This window comes from Mus caroli, chromosome 18, assembly GCF_900094665.2.
Source record: "Mus caroli chromosome 18, CAROLI_EIJ_v1.1, whole genome shotgun sequence".
Lineage (NCBI taxonomy): Eukaryota > Metazoa > Chordata > Mammalia > Rodentia > Muridae > Mus > Mus caroli.
In genome coordinates this window covers 46,728,409-46,754,376 of record NC_034587.1, presented here as the reverse complement: position 1 = coordinate 46,754,376, position 25,968 = coordinate 46,728,409, and the positions used below count along the sequence as shown (strand labels likewise).

Below are 25,968 nucleotides of genomic sequence, written 5' to 3'. Positions count from 1 at the left end.
AAAAAAAAAAAAAAAGAATGCCAGTGGGGCTGGAAAGGTAACTCAGCAGTTAAGAGCCCACATGAGGATGCTTCAATCCCACTTAGAAGTGGGAAGAAAATAATCATGGGACCAAAGGGAGGGACGGGTCTGTGTGGGAGAGAATAGAGGGAGGAAAAGGATCAGCTTTGGAGGGGTGAGGGAACAAGAGAGAAGGCCAGAGAGCCAGGAGACTGAATGAAAATAAGCTACCTCGGTAGAGAGGGTGGGAGGTGGGAGGGCTCTCTAGAAAGTACCAGAGACCCAGGAGGTGAGAGACTCTCAGAACTCAATGGAGGTGACCTTAGCCAAAATACCCAACATTGGGGAGAGGAAACTCACAGATGGGCCTCAGGTAGAGGAACTGGGTTAGTAAACCAGTCAAAATTTTTGACCTAGAAAAAAACTATCTAAAAGAACTGCAGGGACAAAAATGGAGACGAGACTGAGCGAAAGGCGGTCCAATGACCAACCCAACTTGGGAATCAAACTCAAGGGTGGGGGAGGGACATAAAGGCCAGACACTATTACTGATGCTCACAACCACTGGACTGAAGTCAGGGACCCCTCTGGTTGAATTAGGGAAAGGACCCCATCCACAGGAAGACCAGCAGTCTCAACTAATCTGGACCTCAGGGAGCTCCCAGGCACTGAGCCACCAACCAGGACCATACATAGGCCATTCTGAGGCCCCTAGCAGATATGTAGAAGAGGACTACTTGGCCTGGCCTCAGTGGGAGATGTGCTTAATCCTCAAGAGACTTGAGGCCCCAGGGAAGTGGGGAGGCCTGGTAGGATGGGAAGGGGGAGAAGGAATAGGATAAAGAACTGTGGAGGGAGGACTGGGGGATGGGGGCAATGACTAGAATGTAAATAAAAAATAAATTAAAATTAAAAAAAAAAAAAGCATCGGCTGCTCTTCCAGAGATCCTGAGTTCAATTCCCAGCAACCATATGGATTTGACGTTCTCTTCTGCACACAGGTGTACATCCAAATAGAGCACTCATATACATAAATAAATAAATCTTAAAAAAAAAGCAAGAATGCCACCAATGAAGTCAACAGTAGGCTCAAAACAGTCAAATGAAACTGTAAGAATATGAAGAATTGTGGTTTTGTTATTAAGTATAGTTGAGCTACCAGCAGGAGGAAAAGGAGAACAAATTTCTCAAGCAATAGTGGCTGAAATTAATGAAAACCACAGACACTCACAGAGCACAAAGCAGGCCAAAACAACCCATAATTCTGCATGTTACCAACAGCCTGGAGCTGACCCTGTGCCACAAGTCTCTGTACCCAAATCCTGCCAGGAGAGAGCTGGTCAGATGAGACCACCAACTGTTGTAATTCTAAACCTCAGCTGCTAGACCTAGCTATCCTCAACCTCTGGAAAATATGCCACACTGTGAAAAGACCAAATCTAAAAATAATAGGAATAGAGGAAAGAAAAGAAATCCAGGTCAAAGACACAGAAAATATTATCAACAAAATCACAGAAGAAAATTTCCCCAATCTAGAAGAAATGTCTATCAAGATACAAGAAGCATACAGAACATCAAATAGACTGGACCAGAAAAGAAATTCCTTCAGAGTATAAAAATCAAACACTAGGCATACAGAAATATACTGGCTAGATTTGTGCCAACTTGACACAGGCTGGAGTTATCACAGAGAAAGGAGCTTCAGTTAGGGAAATGCCTCCATGAGATCCAGCAGTGGGGCATTTTCTCAATTAGTGATCAAGGGGGGGTAGGGGTGGGGGGGGTCCCCTTGTGGGTGGTGCCATCTCTGGGCTGGTATAAGACAGCAGGCTGAGCAAGCCAGAGGACCAGTAAAGAACATCCCTCCATGGCCTCTGCATCAGCTTTTGCTTCCTGACCTGCTTGAGTTCCAGTCCTGACATTCTTTGGTGATGAACAGCAATGTGGAAAATGTAAGCTGAATAAACCCTTTCCTCCTCAACTTGCTTCTTGGTCATGATGTTTGTGCAGGAGTAGAAACCCTGACTAAGACAAGAACCGAAGAAAATTAAAAGCTACAAGGGAAAAAGACCAAGTAATATACAAATGTAGACCTACTAGAATTGACCTACTAGAATTGAACCTGACTTCACAATGGAGACTCTAAAAGCCAGAAGGACAGATATCTTGCAGACTCTATGGGACCACAGATGCTAGCCCAGACTACTATGCCCAGAAAACTGTCAATCACAATAGATGGTGAAAATAAGACATTCCATGATAAAAAAGCATATTTAAGAAGTATCTATCTAGAAATCCATTCTTACAGAAAGCAAACTCCAAGCTAAAGAGTAACCAAACCCAAGAAAACCTAAGAATCTATCCTGGACTAGCAAATCAAAAAAGGAGGAAATAAACACCACCACACCACCACTACCAGCACACCAGCACACTACCACCACCACCACCACCACCACCACCACCACCACCAAACACTGATCATTTATTTCTCATAAAATCAGTGGTCTTAATTTCCCAATAAAAACACACATAGTAATAAAATGGATACAATAATTGTATCTACCCTTCTACTAAATCCAAGAAACACACCTTAACATCAAGGACAAACATCACCAAAGGATAAAAGGATAGAAAAAAGATATTGCAAGCAAAAGGACATAAGAAGCAAGCTGGTGTAGCCATTTTAATACCTGACAAAATAGACTTCAATTCAAAACTAATCAGAAGAGATATGGAAACTACAATAGTCAAAGGAAAAACCTACCAGGAGGACACTGCCAATTCTTAACACCAATGCACCAAACACAAGGGTACCCAAATTTATAAAAGACACACAGCTTAACTCACATACCAATTCTCACATACTGACAGGAAGCTTCAATTTCACTGTTCCCAATACACAGGTGATCCAGACAAACTCAAGCAGAAATGCTGGAGCTAACTGATGTTATAAACCAAATGGACCAAACAGGTATTTACACAACATTTCACCCAGACACAAAACAATACTTCCAATCTGCATCTCAAGGAACTTTCTCCAAAATTGAGAACATACTTGGACACAAAGCAAATGTCAACACATACAAGAAGACTAAAATACTATGCATCCTATCTTACCACCATCATTTAGAGGTGGTTATCAAAACAACAGAGAACTCAGAAACCTGTGAAAAATGAACTCACTACTGAATGAAAAATGCATCAAGACAGAATTTAAGAAAAAGAATCAAAGATTGTCTATAATTGAACAAAAATGAACACACAACATACCTAAATTTACATGACACAAAGGTGGTTCTAAGAGGCAAATTCACAGCACTAAGTTCCAACCTTAAAAAATGGGAGAGATCTCATACTAGTAATTTTCCAGTATTGGGACTGGGCTATATCTAATTGGGTTGTTGGCCAAAGGGGAATCCCCAAACCCATACTGACACCAAGACTATAAGCTGATCTCAACAAACAGATGGCACTGCAGAAGACAACACCTACATAACTACTGAACATGGAAAAGTTAAACTATCACTTAGCTAGAGCATTCACCCCCTATATATTAGTGTCTTTGCTATAGAAAAGTACTCTGCATGCTACCAAAGAAGAAACATAAACACCAACCCAACTACGAACCTGATGATCTACAACAGTGTCTTGTCTCCAAGATACACAAGAGCAATGGTGGCACAAAGCTTGCAGGAGCAACCAACCAATATCTGACTTAAGGCTCTCCTTACTCCATGAGATGGAACTGATTAAGTGATCAAGAACCTGAGACGACATAGCATGGGGACCCAGAGTGAAAGCAAATACTAATATTTTACTAAAAGAATGTTGCAATAAAATGACTTCTCATGACATTCCACTATAGACAAGTGCCTTGCTCAGTTATCAGAGAAGCTTCCTCCAGCAGCAGATACAAACATAGATACCCACAGTCAAACATTATGCAGAATATAAGACCGTAAAACAACTCAGCTCTAAACCAGGTATCTCTATCAAACCCTCAGGGGTCAGGGTACCTGAAGAGGAGGAAGAAAAAGTCATGAGCCAGAAGGGTTGGAGGATAGAAAACAAAGCCCTCTAAATTAACAAGATCAACACACAGATGAACTCACAGAAACCAAGGCAGCACGCACAGGGCCTGCCTGGGTTTGTACTAGATTGGGTCCTAGAGCTGAAAGGAGAAGAGGACACATGCTCCCATCCCTAACCCAGAAGCTATTTCCAATTGAAATCCACTTGCAAGTGAAAACATAGTATCCTCCAAAGGAGTCTCACTAGGAACACAACTATTCTTGAGGGTAGGCTGCAGGCACAGCAGTAGATGTTCAATAGAAAATACAGAAAAAGAACTCAACTACATCTTTGGAGATTCTGCGTCTCATAATGTCATGTTGGGACCTTATTACTTTTTTTTAAATTATCTTTTTCACTTTTATTTTAAGCCCACTGGTTATGAATTATGGCTTTCAGTTTAGTGTTTTTATGAGATTTCTGAGCATGTAAATGGGTAGGGTCTCTGCAGTTATATCTCCTTGTGTTTTTATGAGATTTCTGAGCATGTAAATGGGTAGGGTCTCTGCAGTTATATCTCCTTGTGTAATTTCTTCTTCTCTTTGTTTTGTCTTATTCGAATGTGTTAAATTTTGTCTTATCTTTTGTGCTGTGCTGTGCTGTGCTGTGCTGTGCTGTGCTGTGCTGTGCTGTATTGTATTGTATTGTATTGTATTGTATTGTATTGTATTGTAGCATCCCTTAGAAGCCTGTTTCTGTTTTCTGAGAGACAGAAAGGGAGTAGATCCAGATTGGGAGGGCAGTGGGGAGGAATTGGAAGTAATAGAAGGAGGAGAAAATGTGATCAGGATATATTATGTGAGGAAAAAATATATTAGTAGATAAAAAAGTCAGTAAATAATCCAAAGACATTAATCATAAGAATATGAATTACCAGTAAATATGCAGAAAACATGTTTAATACTTCAAAATCTACAGGAAAGTAAACTTAGATTATCAAAATCACCTTGGTGAAGGAGTTGAGCTCGGTAGGCTGGAAGGGAAGTTGTAAGAAAGGTATGGAGTCGAACAGCCAAAAGAAACTTTAATCCACACTCATCTAGAGTTTCCCCACCTATGACCAGAAAAAAAAGGTGTTTGTGATTTTAAAAAAATATTAAAAAAATAATTTATAAGCTTAAAATACTAAAAAAATGAGTAAAATCAGCATATGTCACAAATACCACATATAAGAATAAAACATTCTTAAACTGGCAAAATGTTTGTTACTCTTAATATTTTCTAATATTTCTTTTTACTAAGCAATTTTTATATTATAGGGAAAAGAGCATGACTAAATAAAGTTAAATAAAGATGAGAATAAATTGATTTAGAGTCTATTAACATTCTTGTTTTGTTTTGTTTTGTTTTTTTGAGACAGGGTTTCTCTGTGTAGCCCTGGCTGTCCTGTAGCTCACTTTGTAGACCAGGATGGCCTCGAACTCAGAAATCCACCTGCCTCTGCCTCCTGAGTGCTGGGATTAAAGGCGTACACCACCACGCCCAGCTAATATTCTTTATAATCCAACTGCATTTGATTTGAACCTTATATTTTTAAGGAGTTTGTGTTTTCTGTGCTATGTCATTTACTATACGGATTCAAGTCATATCTGCATTCTCGGATTCAGCTGTAACACTGGAGGAAATAGTTTTTGCTAACAGTATGAAAATTGAGTCCTGATTTTTACTTTAAATGATTAAAAATAACAATATACTCATTAAACATATTAAATTACCCATAACATAGTCACATAAGATTAGTAACCACTACTGATGCCCTTAAAGTGTAAACTAATTTTTCTTAAAAACCTTTAAACTTTTGTGTCAAATTGAATCTTTTTTTTTTTTGGCCAAGCTTAGTTCAATGGCAAATCCTACTAACCAATATCTGGTTTAAAATAATAAATTTATTAATTTCAAGCCTTGAGATATAATGGAAAATTTCCATTTAAATTTGTTTATACCTTAGATTTAAAAAAATATTCTCTAAGTGATGAAAAGATCTCATTTTGCTGTGTTTATATTTGTTATTCTAGGTAGGCATACACAATAATGGTAATTTCTAAAAAGTCCTTAATCACTCGGTAAATTTTTACAGTGGATTATTCCCACAGAAGGAAAAAAACAGAATTACTTAAATTCTGCTATTTAAAATCTGTACTTTTGCTAAACTCATAAGGATTCAGCTGGATTTTTGTAGCAAGCAGATCATTAATGATGACTGTTATGAGTCTGTGTACTTTATCATAGTATTATAATTTACAAACTAAACTATTTATCAGAGTTAAAACTATTAAAAAAAAACAAATTTTTATATTAGCTTTTTAAAAAGGCACCATAATATCATTTTATGTAAGATCATACTCTTCAAAAACAAGTAAATCTATCTTTTTTCTTTCCATCTTGTACAGGATTTACTTTTACCTTGATTTTTGTCTCTACTTTCTCCAATATCAGTGCTTGTAGTTGCAATTGTATCGGCTAAGGCCATCAAAGACATCTGCTCCATCCTGGTGAGCCCTGGTAAGCTAGAATGAAGTAAATGGCCAGAAAGAACCTGAGCATGCTCAGGACCAAAGTAAGTTGGACTGTATTGTGAAAGGTCAATAACTCTGGGCTTAGTATTTTCTTCATCTGTTTCTAGCATGTGATTATCAGACATCAGAACTGAAGTCTGAAAAAGCTCATCATAACTTTCTTTTGATAACTGTTTTGATTTCTTTAAGGAACTCTCACTCCCAGTTTTTTCTAAAGATGAGCAATAGCTGTCATCATCTGCTGCAAGTAAGGCGTACAAAGGAAGTGGAGGGACAGAGTCTATCTCTGTGTAGTCTCTGTTGTCAGCTTTGTTGAATGCCTGGGGGTCTCTGGTGGTGCTTCCACTAGCACTGATGGTGAGAGATCTAAGGCGGCGCTCATGATTGGATTCCGCTTCATTCAGAGCCACAACTTCCCCAGCAATGCATTTGACAAGATGTGACAAGATGGCCTTGGCTCTCCGAACTTTGCCAAGATCCATGAGTTCCAAAAGCTGCAGGGGATGGTACTGAGGTAAAGTTGGAGAAAGTACATGAGCGGCTTCGAAGAGGCCGGAATCTTCCATATCCACTGCGGGGTCAAATATACTTTTCTTCCCACAGATCTTCTGTGCAAGGCTGGTCATGGACCGAGTCAGAGTCCTCTTTGGAGGGGGTAGCCCAGAACCTGATGAGTTACTTGGCTTTATTAAGCTTAGTATAGATGGAGTGCTTCCACTGTAGGACTCTGGTTTATTAGATGGCTGCCACTGGGAATATACGTGCATTTCACAATCCATTCCTACCACAAGGATGCCATCCCGGACCCATGATAAAGAAACAGGGAAAGGTGGGGCACCTTCTACAGAAGAAACCAAGTCCACACTTCGTAACAGTACAAATTTAGAAAGAGGTACAATTTTAGTACTGTCCCAGAGAGGAAATGCCTGGTTTTCCTTCCCAGTCTGATCTTGTACCTTGCCAGCCATAGGTCCATACATAAAAAGTTTTGAGCCAATCCCTACAGTTAAGATATGAGAACCATCTTCTCTAGACATCCAATCTAAGTGAACCAAATGTTTTGTGTTTGATGTAATACTTTCTTTACTGACTAAATATGTCTCCTGTTTATTATAAGCCACTAAATTGCTATCAATACTAATGCCAGAATCCAACACTGTACTTAACTCATCTAAATGAATTGTCTGCTCAAGGATCCAACATGAGCCTCCTGTAGACTCACATTCAAAGATACTTACATGCATCACAAATTCCTGAGATCTACTATTACAAGTGGGCTGTTTATAAGCTACTGCTAAGCGATTTGTATGTGCACAGCTCACTTCTACAGGTCTACCAGGTACAGTAATACTACTATTGCTCTGAAGTCCATCTTCAATGAGTAATGGCCATTCTTCCCAAACATACACAAGATCTATTTTTCCATTCTTTGATGTTGCTGATTCTCCATTTGTTACTCTGCATCGCCAAAATCTTACTTTTTCATCTGAGCATGAAGTTGCCAATAAATAAGGGGCACTGCAAACAGGATATATGGAAGATGAACTCAGGTGTCCTGGAAAGAAAATGAACCATTAAAAATTCTGGTAATTACTGTTTTCTTTTGGGGGGTGGGGGCTGTTTTTTATTTTTTTGTTTGCTGATACAGGGTTTCTGTGTGTAACCTTGATTACTCTCAAATGCACTCTGTATACCAGTTTGTCCTCAAACTCAAGAGACTCACCTATTTCTGCCTCCCAAGTGCTGGGATTAAAGTCATGTGTCATTACTGCCTGGCTTATTTATATTTTCTATGTATTAAAAGTTTGAGGGCTGGTGAGATGGCTCAGCGGGTAAGAGTACCCGACTGCTCTTCCAAAGGTCCTGAGTTCAAATTCCAACAACCACATGGTGGCTTACAACCATCCGTAAGGAGATCTGACTCCCTCTTCTGGGGTATCTGAAGACAGCTACAGTGTACTTACATATAATAAATAAATAAATAAATAAATAAATAAATAAATAAATAGAAAAAAAAGTTTGAGCTGTTTTGCTGAAAATGTGTTAAAAAACACGAGATGCTGGCTTTTAATGATACCAATAAGCTATATACTACAGGGCTGGCAAGATGACACAGTAAGAATACTTGCTGCCAAGCCTGACAATCTGAGTTTAATTCTCAGAACAGACATGATGGAAGAAAAGAATCAACTTCCTTAAGTTGTCCTGACATATGTGTTTAAACACACAGGCACATGCCACACACACAGAGACAGAGAGACAGAGACAGAGACAGGCAGGCAGGCAAGGCAGGCAGGCAGACAGACAGACAGACACAGAAAGAAACAGAGTATGATTGCCAATCCTTATCTAAGTAGTAAATGGTCACTTTACAGTTTTGTTATTTTTTTCTTTTTAATTAATTTATTATTTGATAAATTGTACACTTGTACTATAATACATTCTGATTCTCTCCCTCGTACTCCTCACCTTCTCTTGTCTCCCTTCCATCACTACCACCCACTCCCCACTCACATTCACCAGTGTCTTTCCAAGGCTCACGGCTTCCAATTTTGATTTTTGACCCATCTAGCTTATTAAAGAAGGCCATCTATTTCACTAGTGGATTAAAATTACCATTGGAGCCCTTGAAGGCAATGATATCCCTTTCTGACTCTATCAGTGGAAAACAGTCCCTCCTCCATCCATGCTTGACTTGATGAGAGACTCATTTATATACAGACCCTGTGTGGGCACCTACAATTGCCAAAAATTTATCTTGCCCAGAATGACATTCCGCAGCCTTCTTCCTATCTGCTAGTTTTATATTACACCCTGCCTCCTTCTGCAATTTTCCCTGAGCTTACGGGGAGATAATAAATATATTTCTTAGATTTGAACACTCATCTACCATTTACTATCAGTACTTGGTGCGGCCATGGGTCTACGCTGACCACTAATCACTAGAGATAGAGACTTCTCTTATTAGTCCTGAAAACCATATCAAAACCACATGGTGATGGTGATTGTTAGTCCCTAGTGGAGAATTGATATTATTTCGGTAACCTGACATATCATTAAGCTGTCTTCTAAATATTTAGTTTATATCCCCAAAGTCTTATAATACTGAAGTATATTCATAGCACTAATTTATTCCTAAGTGAAACTTAATATTTTATCAGACTTAAACAAATTATATATTCTATTAGTTTCCCAAAATAGGTTGTCAAATTTAAAGGGATAGTGATAACGACTTCAGGCTTTGGCAGATGTAAGTTCTCTATTACAGCTACTCAACTTTTCATTGTATAAAATCAAATATATGCAACAGTAGACAAATGATTATAACTACATATTACCAAATTTATTTGAAAATGTAGGTAATGGGCTGGGGAGATGGTTCAGTTGACTCAGTGTCTGATGCACAAGTACAAGGATCTGAGGTTGAGTATTTAGAACCCATGCGAAAAGCTGAGCATGAAACACACTGGTTAGTAAGCTAATTGTCAAAAACCAACTTAAAAGAGATCAAATGCACTTATCCTACATATGAGAACAATGTCACTCCCAGAATATATAGTCTATTAAATAAAAATGACAGTGCAAGGTATGGTATACCTCCCTTTTAGTTATTGTCAGAAAGGCTTTAGAAGTCTACAACAGTGCTTGATGATGCACTTGATGACCAACCATAATGAAATAGACACTGTACACACTGGTTTAGGATAGAGAGGAATCAGTCTAAAACTGAGTAGAAAAATTCCTCTATGGTGGTGAGCTTGCACAGTGTGAGGATGCTGTGCAGGATACTGAGTGAGACAAGACAATTCTGGACCATGCTTGTCAGAATACTGACCTATCAGCGAGGGTAACTAAATGCTTACTGATAGGATCTGAAGTCTGCTACAAAGGAAGACATTTCATGTCCAGTATAATAATCCTAGTCAAAAGACCAGGGGTAGTAGCTGCTATTATTATTTTATTAGATGGTCATGCGGTTAAATCTTTGTTTATATCTATAACCTAGGCTACTCTGAACCTTGGTCAGAGACACCTCTTTTTGCAGTGGGCAGCAGTCTATGGAAAGATGCACAATTGGTCCAAGTGCTAATAATAAGAGACTGTGTGCTCAGCCCATATCAAGCCCCCTCTTCTCAGCTCTTGGAACATTACTGAAGAGAAGGCAGAAAGAATCTAAGAGTCAGCTGGAGGAGGGGGAGCTTTGTGAAATGCTATATTCTGGATATGACATGGCTATCACACTCATGAACAAAATCACCCATGGTTACTTGCATAAAATCAAAACAGCTGAAATTCTGGCAGTGGTGGGTAGATAGTATCTAGGTACTAATCCTTACTGAGGAGCTATGAGTAATTGGTTAAGTTTCTGAAGGACAGAGAATCATTCTTTTAATGACCTTGGTAGGATTCCAATGTCCATATGTGTGCATATATGGGCAGCACTAACTGGACTAAATGGGTTATTAAAAAAAAAAAAAGAGACATGGTAGCAGTGCATATAAATGGAATTTAAGGAGGGAAATAACAGGGATATAAAAAGAAAAGCTGGGAATAGCAGCTCTTTAGCCTTGTGGAGTAGAAGTAAGTGGTCAGAAAGAGGTAGTTTGACTGATTATTGGCCTAGCTAAATGTTTGAGCTTCAGATTCAGTGAGAGACCTTGCCTCAAAAAGTAAAGGTGGAAAGCTAGAGAGAGTTCAGCAGGTAAGGGAGGTCCACTACTCTTCCAGATGGCTTAAGTCTGATTCTCAGTAACCAAACTAAGAAGTTTGCAACCACTTGAAACTCAAGCTTCAGAGAATCAGGCTGCCTTTCACAGGTATCTGCATTGACATGCACATACCCCACACATACATGCATAATTTAAAATACATCTTAAAGAAAGATACAAAGTGACCAAGGAAAGATGCTGAATGTGGGTTCTGGGATTAACAGTAGATTAACAGATTGTCAGGCCTGATAGCAAACACCTTTATCCCATAAGGCTCTATACCATATTTTAGAGCACATATCATCTTAACTAATGTAACTTTAAAGCCTTAACCAAATGTAACATTACAATTCCTTTAAGCTCATTGTCAATTCCTTTAAACTGAATAAAAACATTTTTAATCCTTTCCAAGAGAATTTACTGAATAAATAAATAAATAAATAAACAAACAAACAAACAAATCTCACACTAGAAAAGCTTTCACCATATGCTCCCTAAACATCTTTTTATTTTTTTAGTATGGCCTCATATAACACAAGAAGTCCTGGAATTGGGTGTGTAGACCAGGCTTGCATTGAACCTGCAGCAATTCTGCTTTCGCCTTCCAGCTGTGGGAATTACAGGAATAAACCGGATTTGACTGCATGCTGCTTTTATGAAATAAAACAAATACCTGTTTCCCACATAAATTGGGCCAAAAAAATTGTCAATGATAAGCATCTTTGTTTCTCTATTTTGTTATTTTACTTTAATTGGAGTTCAATAACGAAGACCTACTGTTCTGAAAAGTAACAAAATTATGTCAATACTAAAGTTATTCTTTTTCTAGTTTTAATTTTCCTTACACTGATGCTTTAATATGTAGAAGCATAATATAAAAATTAGTTAGAATATCATTAACAATTCAACTCCTAAAAATTTCACCTTTCACAAAAGATTAAAGTACCTGATAGCATTTGGGAAACAGAAAAAAGTTCGTACTTTAAGCAATCAGTTAAAGGAATGAGAAGTAGCAAAAACAAGCAAATAAACAAACAAACAAACAAAAAACAAATAGATACTTTGAGTATGAAAATGAAAGAATAAATGACTAAAACCATGGATGCTGTAGTGGTAGTCTCAGAACAGTAGTTCTCAATCTGTGGATCACAGCCCCTTTGACAGTTAAACGACCTTTTTGCAGGAGTTGCTAAGATTATCAGAAAACACAGATTACAATTCGTAACAGTAACAAGATTACAGTAATGAAGTAGCAATGAAATTTTAGGGTTGGGGTAACCACAACATGAGGAACTGTATTACAGGGCTGCAGCATTAGAAAGCTTGATAGCCACTGTTTTAGAACCTGAGCACACTGACTCTCTCCCTGAAAACACAAGTCACCAGCATACTTGTTACTTACAGCAGGCTTGCTGGTCTCTAACCTAGTGTCTGTGATAAAGTGTCATACTTCCATAAGAATTTGATTATTTAATAAATAGGTGATTGAGAATAGTTTGGAGTGACTACAGTCCCTGCACTTGGAAGGCTGAATAAAAAGAGTGAGTTGGAGAATTTAAGACCACTTTGAGATACTCCTGTTTATAAACAGTCCAAAAATAAAGACTTTACATTTTGTTTTATATTATCGATACACATAGGTCAAATACATGAAATGCTTATTAGATAACTGGGCACTAAGCTACTGTGCACAAATCAGTAACTTTATTTCTAACAAGTTCACAGAATGCTGCTGCTCCAGGTCTAGAGATAGCATTCTCAGAATGCAGTCTGAATGATGCCTCAGAATCAAGGCACCTTGAATGGTCCATCTTATTAGCACATGGCTCCAGAAACTACTATAAATACTAAAATAGGTGGCAAACGGGGTAATGTTTGTTACCACCTATAAACTTTCACTTTGTCTAATGTGATAGTTTTGTCAATTTGCAGGGATTTAGAGTCACCATGGAAACAAAGGTCTAGGCAAGTTTATGAGGGAGGTTTTAGGTTCCATTAATGGAAGTCAGACCCACTCTAAACCTGGTAAAACAATTCAATGGGCTGATTCTTAGACTGAACAAAAAAGTGTGGTGGTTTGACTGAGAAAGGCTCATGGAGGTTCGAATATTTGAATTCTTGGTTCCCAGTTGGTAGAACTGTAAGGACTAGGAAGAGTGGCTGTGCTGGAGGAAGTGCCACAGAAGATGAAGCTGTAAGGTTTTCTACAACTTGGGCCAGTCCCAGTGTGCTCTGTTTTCTGCTTTTCAAGTTGTGAATTCTCAGTTGCTGTTCCAGGCAAGCTGCTGCTTGCTGCCCTACTGTCCTACCACCCTGCCATGATAAAACTCTTAAGTCTCTAAAATGTTAAGTCTAATTAAATGTTTCCTATGATCAATAGTATGATCTATTATGACAATAGAAAAGTAAATAACACAAAGAGTAAACTAAGCTGAACACCAGCATCCATGTATGTATGGTTCTGTTTCATGTGACCAGCCAGTTCAAGTTCCTGCGATGATAGTCTATACCTTGGAACTGTAGCCAAAATAAACCTTTCTTAGGTTGCTTTTTCAGATATTTACTCAAAGCAGTAAGAAAAGTAAATAGAGTTGGCTGATAAATGTCATATAACCTAAAAACATAGTAAGTCTTCAATGTACATTCAAAGTACACACTGCTTTGTATGTACTTCAGAGTGAGGGACAGTATTTACTTTAACCCTGGTAAGCAGTCAAGGCTTACAAAGTTGGACTAGTCTCTGTGGTAAATTTTACAAACCTGCTGAAGGCTTAACACTTATTATCTCAGCTCCTTCTGGCAAAGCCAACTCTTTGCTGTATACCATTTCAGAGAAGAGAGACAACTTGCTGGTACTCTGGAGATTAGCTCTGCAAGCCTGGAATTTCTGTGAAAATGGAGATAGAATCTTCTCTGGAGAAGAGGAATAATGGTCTTCTGGTAGCCAACTAGCTTCTGATATTTTTGCGTCTATTCTTTCATCTATAAAACAAAAAAACAAAACCAAAATCTGGGAGGGAATCCTTTACGAATAAGTATTGTAATCACTACATTTAAATAAATAGCTGAAATATAAAAGATAACATTGTAGACACATTGGTGACTATTTACAAAAAGAAAGAAAGCTGTTTTACTTTCGGTATTCTAAATAAACTATAATTATCAGCAGTATTTAAAATGGTTTCAAAACTCACTCTATAAACAATGGTAAGGAAGATAGGTTCAAGAAAAGATAATAGGAGGAGGAAGAAGAGTGAAAGGAAGGATATGGTCAAGTAACTATACACATACATGAAAAGGTAATAATAAACCCATTACTTTGAATAATTATACATTAATATTAATATTACTTATAAGAATACATATAGTTTGTAAAATTGTTTCTCGGTTAAATATGTAGGATTTCATGAATTATTTAATGAAGTAAAAATGAATTTCTTTAAAATAAAAAAGGCCTAAAGTTTTCTACTTGTGTATGTATACTTTCTTGAAGTGCAGGTCTATCTGAATATACAAAAAACAAAGTAGACTTACCCAGTGAGACAGGAATTGACCTTAAGTGTAAATTCCACATGCGTAACAGTGAACGGTTGTCTTCAGTACACTCTATCACAACCAGGTAGAACTTTTCAGAAAATCCATTACATGAGCTGTCTGTTGACATCAGGAATATTTTTCATTATGACAGATGGATGAGATGGTATACATAATATATGAAGTTAAAATAGTTTATTTTTTTATAGAAACTTTAAAATGCAAAGCAGATTACAAAATGGGTCATTAGTACATGAATTTGCATTAATTTGAAATTTTAATTATATACATGCTATATGTAAATTTCACTTCCAAGATCTAAATTTTAAATGTTTACTTTGAGCATTTTTAACCTTAAAATTCCTAATATAGTCATTACTTTGGAACTGTTCACAGTGAGATAGCACACACAATCACTGGGGGAGACAGAGACAAACCAACCTCACTGGGTAGTCCTGAAAGGTAATTCTAAGAATCTTAAACCTTTCTATATCAGGGGACTAACTCAAAGGGGAAGTCTGAAAATAAAGTTTAAGTGAGCTACTCAAATTATAAGAATTAAAAGAAAAGAGACGATAAGGCCAATCATTCTATTTTTGATTATTACAATAAAAACAAAAGAATACCCTGATAATAGTATTTGAAAAATATTTTTCTTGATAGAACAAAAGATAAAAATATAACTCCATAGGTATTTTCAGGCAAACAATAATAATAAAAGTAATGTCTTTTAAAAAGTATAATCAGTAAAAATTCCTTGAGTATTTTAAGAAATACTAGATCATGTATTTGGTTTTAAAAAGAAAAAAATTAAAATAAAAGAATCTTAGAAAATATTAGAAACATAAGCAGCATAGCAAAATTTACTGTAATGCAGAGTAAATTCCCTTAAAACTTTTAGTTGTAATGTATTTATTAAAAATAGGATGCAGGCACGTGCAGCCACTTGCAGGGCCAACTATCATGCAGCACTGTGGTTCCTTTGCCATGTCATCTGATGGAATTTTCCTTTTGCCTATTCTTTCCTTTCAACGTTTTTTAGACAGGGTCTCACTACATAGCCTTGTCTGGCATGGAGCTCACTATGTAAACCAGGCTGACCTCAAACTTCTAGCTGCCTCAGATTCACAAGAGCCGAGATTAAAAGCATTCTCCATCTCACAAGGCTTTCTATTCTTTTCAAACACTGGTCAAAGCCTGGGCATGCTTTCTGCAACACTCTGGTCCTCTTGCTCACTCTTCCTTAAGTTGCTCCCTACCCTTGCCATGTGGTCCTTGTCCTCCACTGCAGACACGTTTGCTTTCTCAGATACTAACTTTCAAAGGCTTGTATTTTTCTCTTTAACCTCCTCCTAGCAGATGACAAGATTTACAGCATATCTGCTCTGTTAGTTTGTTTTTTCTCTCAATCTTGAATAGAATTTTTGGGGGTGGGGGGTGCTCAAGTATGTACAAGTGTGTTGAGGTCAGAGGTTGATGCTAAACTCTTTCACAAGCACTCTCTCCTTTGTATGTTGACACAGGTCTCTCACTTCAAAATGCATCTGTCTCTGCAATATTAGCATTACAAATGTACGGCTGTGTCCAGCTTTTTAAACATGAGTTCTAGAGATCAACCTCAGACCCTTCATGCTATGTGACAAGCATTTCACTGTCTGAGCCAGCTTACCATCCCTTTACTCCCTTCATTTTAAAAAAAATGGCCAGGATGTCCAGAACTACAAAACCACATGAAAAAAGTGTGCTTTTACAGTTCATGAAAGCTCAGGGAATACCATAAAACATTAACTGAAATCACAATAAGAAACTACCAATGGGCAGAGCTCTAAGGAATGCTTCTCAGAAGACAAGTGGGAAACAGAAGAAACAATGTACTTGTAAGAGAAATCCTTGAACAAATCATGTAGTTAATGTTATCTGAGACTTAATAACTGACTTGACTGACATAGTGTAATTGCTTACTTCGGATTTTAGTCTTCAGGAAAATTTTACCCAGTTTGGTCTGCCTCTGTAATTAAGTCTGATAACCAAGAAATTTTATCTCTATTTTCTCAGTTTTACTTCATGCAAGATAACAATAAGGTTAGGTGGTAGAATTTAATTAAAAGTTAACTTTTATTCTAAATGTTTTACTAGTAAATATTTATATTAAGACTCTGTTTAATGGCATTACTATTTATTTATTTAGATTATGGGCATCTGGAAAGCCAGGTTTTACTAATAAATATTTATATTAAGATACTGTTTAATGACATATCTATCTATCTATCTATCTATCTATCTATCTATCTATCTATCTAAATTATGGGCTTCTGAAAAGCCAGGTGTCTACATTATTCAAGTCAGTAATCCATCCATATAAAGATCACTCACTCACTCACTCACTCACTCACTCACTCGCTCACTATGGCAATAATAGACACCACCTACTGTGTACTTAAAGTAACATGAAACTGGGCTAGGGGTAAGGCTCAATCTTAGCTTAATGTCTTGGAAGGAGAGCAGGCAGCAGGTGGGAACTAAGAGTAAAGTAACATACAACCGAGGAACAGTCAATTGCTTTGATTTGTGGTATTTCAGTTTTTTGTTGTTTTTTTCTATTTCCTGGTTAAGAGTAAAAAGCTAAGCCAGGAGAAGGCCTGTATGTCTGTATTCAAGCTATTCAGGAGGCTGAGGCAAGAGAATAGCTTGAGCATGGGATTTAAGGCAAGGTTAAGCTACTTAATCAGACCATATAAATAAGAATATAAATTCATACTCAGAAGAAAAAGGTAGTATTTATGATAAAAATACCAACCTGAAATACAACTTGAGCTGTATTAGTTCATCTTTATTAACTATATAATATAAGCTGCAAATACTATCATCATATCAAAATTCTTCCTTACCTGAATCCAATAAAATGTTATCTACTCCCAGACGTTTCTTCTCAAGGTTATTCAAAATGAAGTCTTCTTGAAAAACATGAAGCAACTGGGTTTTTCTGCCATGCTGAAGTAAATAAATAACAACATAAATTGACATATACAGGTCATTTACTTAATGATAAATAGAAGAAAAATAATACTTACAAGCTTGGTAATAGAATCTAATGCAATAATGCATCCTGGTCTGGCTGTTGATTGCTGACTGACAATGTTAAACACTTCACCAACATATTTCTGTTAAAAAAAAAAAAAAAAAAAAAACTTCTTTAATAATAAAAAAACCCTAAAAACAAAATTTCATTAAGATAAATCATGAACTCAAGTAGTATAAATATAGTTTCTTTCAACTATAAACAATATAGAATTTTAACTTAATAGAAACTACACAGAAATGATTCGAATATAGCTATATTAGTAGGTACAGAGGGGGAAAGGCAACACTTGGTAAGCTTAGGTGGAAAATAATTTATATCAACCAAAGTGAAAGACTATCCTCAACTTCTTAATATACTATAAGCAATGCTTTTAAAACATCAATTGTTCAGGATATCCTATTTATTTATTTTGTTGTGGTATTGGGAATGAAACCCAAGTCCTCATAAACGTATGCTGTCTCACTGAGCTACATTCCCTGACTAAGAGTTTCCTAATTAGTCATCAATAGGATAGTTTCTCTACAGTAATAATGTTCTATTTAAATTTCAGGTAAGTTTTTTTCCATGTTAGTGGGACTGGGACTAGAACTCAATATGCATACCAGGCTAGCTTGGAACTCACAGAAATCTGCCTGTCTCTGCCTGCTGAATGCTGGGATTGAAGGGATGTGCCACCATGTCTAGACTCAGATACTTACTTTATATCTTCAGCTCAGACTTTCCTCTAAAATCTAAAGGCCACTTTATTGAACCTCTTGGATGCTATGTCCAAAGCAAAATTCTTAAATTCTACCTTTCCAAATCTGCTAGTCCTACATTCTTCCTTATTTCAACCATAGCAAGTCTACTTTATGCTTAGCTGACAAGAATTATGAGTCATTTTTTTCTCACATACAAAATCCTGTCCAATCCTAAGTATTCACATTCAAACTACATCTAATACTTGACAAGTTTTCAGTGTTTCTAACATTAACACTCATTGCCATTCTTGATTCCTTAACTTTTCTCCTAGACTAATGTAATAGCTTTTTAAATTAGTCTCCCTCACTCTACTTTTTTGCACAGTGGGGCTTAAGTCATAATAGTAACCTATTTTTAAAAATCCTACATCAAATTATTATCACATGAGTATAATTTTCAATGGTTTCCATGTCATTTTAGGCAAAAGTCCAAAGGATCTGACCAGGCTAACTCTCTCTTTTCTCTTTGACTACTCTAACTAGCTTTATTTATTGCACTAAGACCTCCTTAGTGTTTTGTTATATAATCACACATTTTGGCTGCAGGGTCCATGAACAGGCCAACCTTCTTTCTGGATCACTCTTCCTGTAGCCACATGTCTAGCTCATTCAATTCCTTCATGTGTTTTCTATAAAGCTTTCCCTTGAACAGCAACATAAGGGACACTCCCTATTTCTTTTGCAACACTGTTTCTCTCCATGGTGCTTGTTAATTAACATATTTTTAGCTAGTTCCCTTTCCACCAGCTATCTTGCTTTACTAGAATGAGCTTTCTAGTATCAGTTTCTGGCTTTTTTATAGACAAATTTCCAGCAGTTAAAACAATGCTTAACAAATGAAAGACCCTCAATAAATGCCTCTTTTCACTAAAGCAACATACATACTCATACACTTTACAAGATATAGTTTTATAAAATTATGCTTTAAAAAAACTTCACAAGACCATAATTAAGCAACAACTCTACTCCTTTTACATTCTGAGCATTAAAAAATAACTATTGGCAACTTAGGCTAGAATCACCTAAGCAGGAAGCTTAAGCACCATCGGCCTCAGGAGAGATTGGAAAACACCAATAAGCCTGACATAATGGCAAATGCCTACAGCAGGAGCACACAGGAGACAGAAGCAAAAAAGCCTGGGTGTTCAAGGTTAGCCTACATCTAAAAAAATGTTTTTCTTTTTGTAAAGTCAAGTAACCAACCCAAACAGAAAAACGAAACAAAACAAAACAAAACAAAAACTCATCTAAACACTAGAACTGAAAAACGCAGAAATATTCTCTAAATGGAGGGATCAGTAAATACAGACAGTAGGCTTTCACTAGTTAGGCTTAGGAAGAAGAGGGTCTCTAGCATGGTAAGTCTTACACTGACATTTCAAAGATTTCCTTGAGCTGCAACTAAGCCAAGGGTTTTCTCTTCTCACGTTTAAGATTAAAATTCTACTCTTATTATTCTAGCTCCTTTTAACTATAGAGGAAACAACAGTTTCTACAGTTGGAAGCCTCCATCTACCTTTGAGTAAAGAAGCATATAACTAGACTGGGGAGAGGGATGGAGGGAGAGGCTGGGACTTGAACTCATGGACCACAGGCTTGTTGACATACATGCTCAACCAGGCTAACTCTCTGCTTTTCTTTCTGACTACTCTTATTGTAAAGTACTATGACCTCCTTGGTGTTTTATTACATAACCAACATATTTGGTTGCAGGATCCATGAGTACAAAACAACAATAATAATGAGGAGCTCAACCCCAGCCTAGAAATAATGAAGGAGCTAAACTTAAAATCACTATACAAGTGTCACAAATTATAGGCCACAATTCTAGAACAGGTCAAGTAAGGACAGGTTAAGAATCCAAAAACTTCACATAGCTTGTACTTACAGAAATTTCAGGGTTGGAAAGCTCATATAAAAGTTTCTTGGCATCAATAACTGCTTCATATAACCTCAGATACTGTCCATCACTAGCTACAAAGCATGCACTAGGAGAGTTGCAGTATGCACCTAGAAAGTATTTAGAAACATTTAAAATGCAACCTTTCAGTAAGTTTTTTAAAATCTAAATCACTAGAAATCAGTGTGCTTACCTAGACAGTAACTGGGTATGAGCGTAGGGAGCCATGCCACATTGGAAAAGGCAGAAACATGAAGAGAATTAATCCGGGCAAGTTCAGATACTCCTCCAGAAAAAGATAGTGGCCCAACTGGATCGACCCTCCAAAGAATAAGCTCACTGTAAATTGCATTGGGATCTTGAAATGCCATATCAATGTTGCTTTTATTTTGTTGTGCCAAGGAGCATTCTTCAGTATTTATAGCATCATGAGCTTGCTTTTGGTTACCAACATTTGGTGTCCTTAATGCATTATGGTGTGACGTTGTCAGTAATAAAGGTAATACCGAGTGGCAAGCTAAGTCATTAAGATGAAAACGATGACCACAATATCTGGATTTGTGAGAAATACTAAGCACTGTAGAAAAAGCAGATTCCTCAGCAAAACTAACCAGCCACTGATTCAAAGAACCATCAGCATGCTTTGAAATCATCATAACATTAGGGGTAAAAATACTTAATTTTAAGTTATTTGATGATTTACTGTGAGCAGAGGAGATAAGCATTGATGTGGAACGAGTGAGGCCAGTAGGTCTCTGTTTTCCTTGTTGAATAGCCAAGTCAACGTTCTTGGTACAGGCATACATCACTATGCTTTTACAAAGAGAGTTTGCATCACCTGTGGGGAAAGCTACAGGAATTCTGGAAACAAAGGACACCTAAAATTAAGAAAGTGGGTATTAGAACATATAATTACATAAAAACATGTTAAAAAAAGTTTTTACATTTAAAAAAAAAAAAAAGAATTAGCTCATCATAGATGATTAACAGTACCTGAACTTGACGAAACATACCAGGCTGGTACTCATCCAGCCAATCTACATGCCAAACTAGTAAAGACCCATCCATGGGATGAATACTGAAAAGCATGTCGGCGTTTTTACTCCATTCAGACAGAAGCACTTCAATCTGATGATCGATGGCGGCTGAAGATAATGGTGTAAAACTTGAACTTGGTAACATTTTGTCTTCACCCAATTCCTTCTTTTCATGATTTATTTTTAAATCATCAACACCATCATCCATTTCTATAAGCAAGAGTTCATGAACCAATAAAATTATCACTACAAATTAAAACAGAGCTTTCTAAATGAATTAAAAGTGAAAAAACATACTTTTGTATTAACAAGAAATAAGATCAACGAAGTTAACTTAGTAATCAGACATCTGGCAGGGCTGTGAACATGCATATCTTTACCTCTTTTAAAAAGCCCAGACTCAATACCCTTTCCTCAACTCCTGGATGAGGAATATTAAAAGAGGCAATTACAAATTTTTTGATCAAATTTAAATGAAAAATAAATAAAAGCTTACAAACTGGCTAGAAAATGAGACCACTTGGGACTCTGTGATTCTCTTTTGCCAGTGTAATCAGAGTGGAAGGGGAATGTATCAGTTCTGAGCCAAGACACAGAGAAAACACTTGTACTCTCTCCCTGCCCTCTTCCTTCTCCACATCCAACAGCATGATGAATACAAAGCACTGTGGTGTTAGTGGTAAGCATAATTGCCTCTTCTTTCAGACAGTGTTTCTCAACTCTAATGTACATATAAATCAACTATATTTAAATTGCAGATTCAGGAAAGTAGTTATGTAGTGTATGAGATAATATATTTGATGCCATTAATCCATACATAAGTCATAAAGTCACAAGCCTTACAGGCTGACAAATCCAAAACAACAGAAAGCTCTGAAAAAAAAGTAATGTAAGCAAAAATATCTATACCCAGTTATTAAATAAGCTAGTCCATATTTACATTATGCCATAATGACCGTGGGAAATTATCTCATATAATAAGTAGTTTTATCCTCATAAAAGCTACTTATTTTGGACTGCAAATTTAAAATTTCATCCTTCTTAAACTTTACCTTCATCAGATTTTACGTCTGCCTGAATAGAATCTTCTACACTGGCTTCAGACAAGGGCTGTTCAAAACTTTTTCTAAGTTGCTGTAAGAAGACTTCCATGGACAAAGTAAAATGTAACTCTTTATTGTTTAACCAGTGTACCACAAAAGGTCCACATTTCTCTTCATTTTCACTTAAACTCAAGGATGTAATAGATGGAAGAAGTGGGATATCTATAAAGAAAAACAAATGACAAATACATATTTTGAACCTCTATAACATAGCATACACAATTTCTATTTTCATTATTGACATTTTACTTACTCTTTAGTTTGAGATAAATTTATCTAGTTTTAAGTTTAACTTAAAAGTTATTTTACAACCAGAATTCGGAAACAGCCTAGCTATCTATCAGTTGGTAAATGGATAATGAAAAAGTGATACATTTATACAACAGAATATTATTCAGCTGTTTAATAAAATAAATTTGCAGGTAAATGGATGAAGCTAGAAAAACATGCTGAGTGAGGTAATCCAGAACCCAAGGGGTAAACACTGAATGTTTTTCTCTCATATGTGGACTTCAGCTTTTAAGTTTTTGACATATGTGTTATAATCAAATAACCACAGACATTAGAAATTAGTAAGGAACCTGGGGGAAGAAAAAGATCTCTTAAGGATGGTGAAGTAGAATATAGTGTTAAGGAGAGATAAAGGGGAAAATAGAATAGGGGAATTAAATGTCAAGGGATGAGAAGACAGGACAAAAGAGGTAAATATGAAGAGGGACAACTAACACTAAAGGGCATTTGGAAAGCCATATGTAAACCGTCTACTGGAAAGTTTCCTGAGCCTTTGTAGCAGTCAGCCTTAAATGAGTGTCTTCATCAAATCCTTCCATACAAGGTTGATGGCGCTAAACGTAAGAGGAGGCAGAAAGATTTTAAGAGCCCAAAATAAAGGATAACACCAAAGAAACAGTGTCTTCCAGACACAACAGGATTGATGCTCATATGAACTCACAGAAACTATGGCAGCACACACCAGGTCTGCAACATTCAAGGCAGATGGGGGCCCAGTCCTGAAAGGGGGAGATGGACACCAAGTCCCAGCTCTAAGAGATACTTAGCGACTTTCTACAAGGAAATCAGCTTTCTACAAGGGAATGCCACCGGATACAGTAAGTACATTCCAGAGCATGCCCCATACCCGGAAATAACTGACCAACACTAAACAGACTCCATGGTCAGCTTTTTGTTTTGGTACTTTTGTCTTATTGTTTTTTTCTGTTTTGGAGGGGAGCTGGGGTGAACATAACACAAACAAAATCCAATAGTAGGGAGGCTCTCAAGAAGTTTGGGGGGAGTAAAACAGGATCAAAATATATTCTATGAAAAAAATAAGAAAAAATATTTCTTAGCATTATTTTTAAGTATTTAATTATGTATACTGAAGTACAAATCCAATCAGTTGCTACAAAGATAAAGAAAATTCAAGTCTATCATGTCAATAAAATCTGAATCATGTTGTTATCAATAGAACTATAAAGGCTGCAATGGACTTAAAAAACACAAACAATATTCCACAAATTAAGCTTTTTCCATGATAAAAGATTTTTAAAAATCAACAGAATTATCTGTTTGATTTATCTATAGTAAAGGCAAAAATAGAAACAACACCAGAAGAGATGAATGGTACCGGAAAGAACCTTTCACTTGATTCTACTATCAGAGGCAAGTTCTAATGTTTCCAATCCAAGAGTTCCTGTTTCTATCTATACAGTAGCATAATTATTTTGATTATTTATTTACCTATTCTACATCTGATTACAGACTTCAAGAGAGCAGGACAACAGCTATTTACAGTGTCATTTTCCCTCCAGTTCCTAACACTATCTCTAATTTCTACACTGGTATAGAGTAAGCAAGTAGCTGAAAGCCTGATTTGCCAGTTTCACTGTTACTGGGTAGAACTTGGAACTGAAATGGCACTTCTCCAAGAAGTTATGGAAAGGCTTTCTCATCTGTGGCTGACACAAATTCAAAGAAGATTGCAATGCTGTTAACTGACAATAGGCATTACAACTGTTAAGTACACAGAGAAGAAATACTGCTGGCTTTTAGCAAGGTATTCTAACTGAAGAAAACTCAGCATTTTGTGCACTAATGCCCCACTCAAGGAACATGTTAGTTTTGCAACAAACTTTCACGGTTAAGATATAAGACCTAGAAATGAGATTCAACGATATTTTGTTTTGCCATGTTGTAAGATTTTGTCTCAATCACTGTTCTACTGCTATTAAGAGACACCACGACAAGGAAACTTTCATAAAAGAAGCATTTAATTGGGGCTTGCTTACAGTTTCAGAGGTTAGTGCATTATTATTATGGTGGGGAGCATGGTGGCATACAGGTGCTGGAGAAGCTGAGAGTTCGACATTTTGTTCTGTAGGCAGAGAGCTAGCCTGGTATGGACTTTGCAAACCTCAAAGCCCATGCCCAGTGAAGTACTTCCTTCAACAGGGACACTCCTAATCCTGCTAATCCTTCCAAATAGTGCCACTCCCTGGTGACTAGGCATTCAAATGTGAAACTGTGGGAGCCACTCTTATTCAAACCATCACTGTTTTCCTAGGTGATCTATAACTTAAAGAAAGTTTTAGTTCTCCTTATTGGAAGCTTGTCAAGGAGGTGCCACACTCAAACTCAGGGCTCTTCTCTCAAATAATCTCCTAAGCATTTTCTGAGAATTCAGGCTTTCGTTATTCTTGTAATATTGTTGCTTTTGAAATTTATTTCATTTTTTTCTAAGGTGCTGCAACTCAAAGCAAGGGCCTCATCCATGCTAGAAAATCACTTTACCAGTGAGCTTTACTACAACCTAATCCTGGTCCTTGACTCACCAGGAGCCTTCAAAATTATGCCACTAACTTTATAGGTAACTGGTGTATAAGCACTGTCAATATTACATATTTGATAAAGATGATCTTTCCCAAATCTAAGTAACTTTTTAATAAAGATGATTCAATATTCTGACATATTTTTCTTAGCCCATGAATACTTTTACAACTAAGATTACAGTCAACCAAATAAATCAAAAGTATTTCTATACTTTAACTTAGCAGAGTTCACTCTGGTAGACAGAATTCTATTCAAGTTATTAACTGATAATTCCACTGCTATATTTCTTTGAAAATGCAATACTGCAATTTCAGCTCCATGGAAATTGGTTCTGCTTAATTGATGCTTAAGAATATTCTGTAATATCGAGGCCAGCTTTGGCTATATAACTAGACTCTGTCTAGAGAGGGAAGAGGGGGAGAGTAAAGAAAAAAGATAGGAAAAGAG

The 25,968-nt window shown here is 36.8% G+C and overlaps 1 protein-coding gene across 4 annotated transcripts in view; it reads right to left on the bottom strand.

Annotated features, from left to right (window-relative positions):
* Dmxl1 (Dmx like 1) overlaps nucleotides 1–25,968 on the bottom strand; it is a 129,757-nt gene that overhangs the window by 73,291 nt on the left and 30,498 nt on the right. For all 4 annotated transcript variants that reach the window (XM_029471979.1, XM_029471981.1, XM_021150434.2 and 1 more), the window contains exons 10-19: nucleotides 22,642–22,854; nucleotides 21,546–21,799; nucleotides 20,746–21,430; nucleotides 20,541–20,662; nucleotides 17,902–17,991; nucleotides 17,719–17,821; nucleotides 14,831–14,950; nucleotides 14,057–14,278; nucleotides 6,475–8,142; nucleotides 5,018–5,125 (exon numbers count right to left, since the gene is read on the bottom strand). In XM_029471979.1, the coding sequence (XP_029327839.1) occupies nucleotides 5,018–5,125; nucleotides 6,475–8,142; nucleotides 14,057–14,278; nucleotides 14,831–14,950; nucleotides 17,719–17,821; nucleotides 17,902–17,991; nucleotides 20,541–20,662; nucleotides 20,746–21,430; nucleotides 21,546–21,799; nucleotides 22,642–22,854 (3,585 nt within the window). The remainder of the gene's footprint in view (nucleotides 1–5,017; nucleotides 5,126–6,474; nucleotides 8,143–14,056; nucleotides 14,279–14,830; nucleotides 14,951–17,718; nucleotides 17,822–17,901; nucleotides 17,992–20,540; nucleotides 20,663–20,745; nucleotides 21,431–21,545; nucleotides 21,800–22,641; nucleotides 22,855–25,968) is intronic.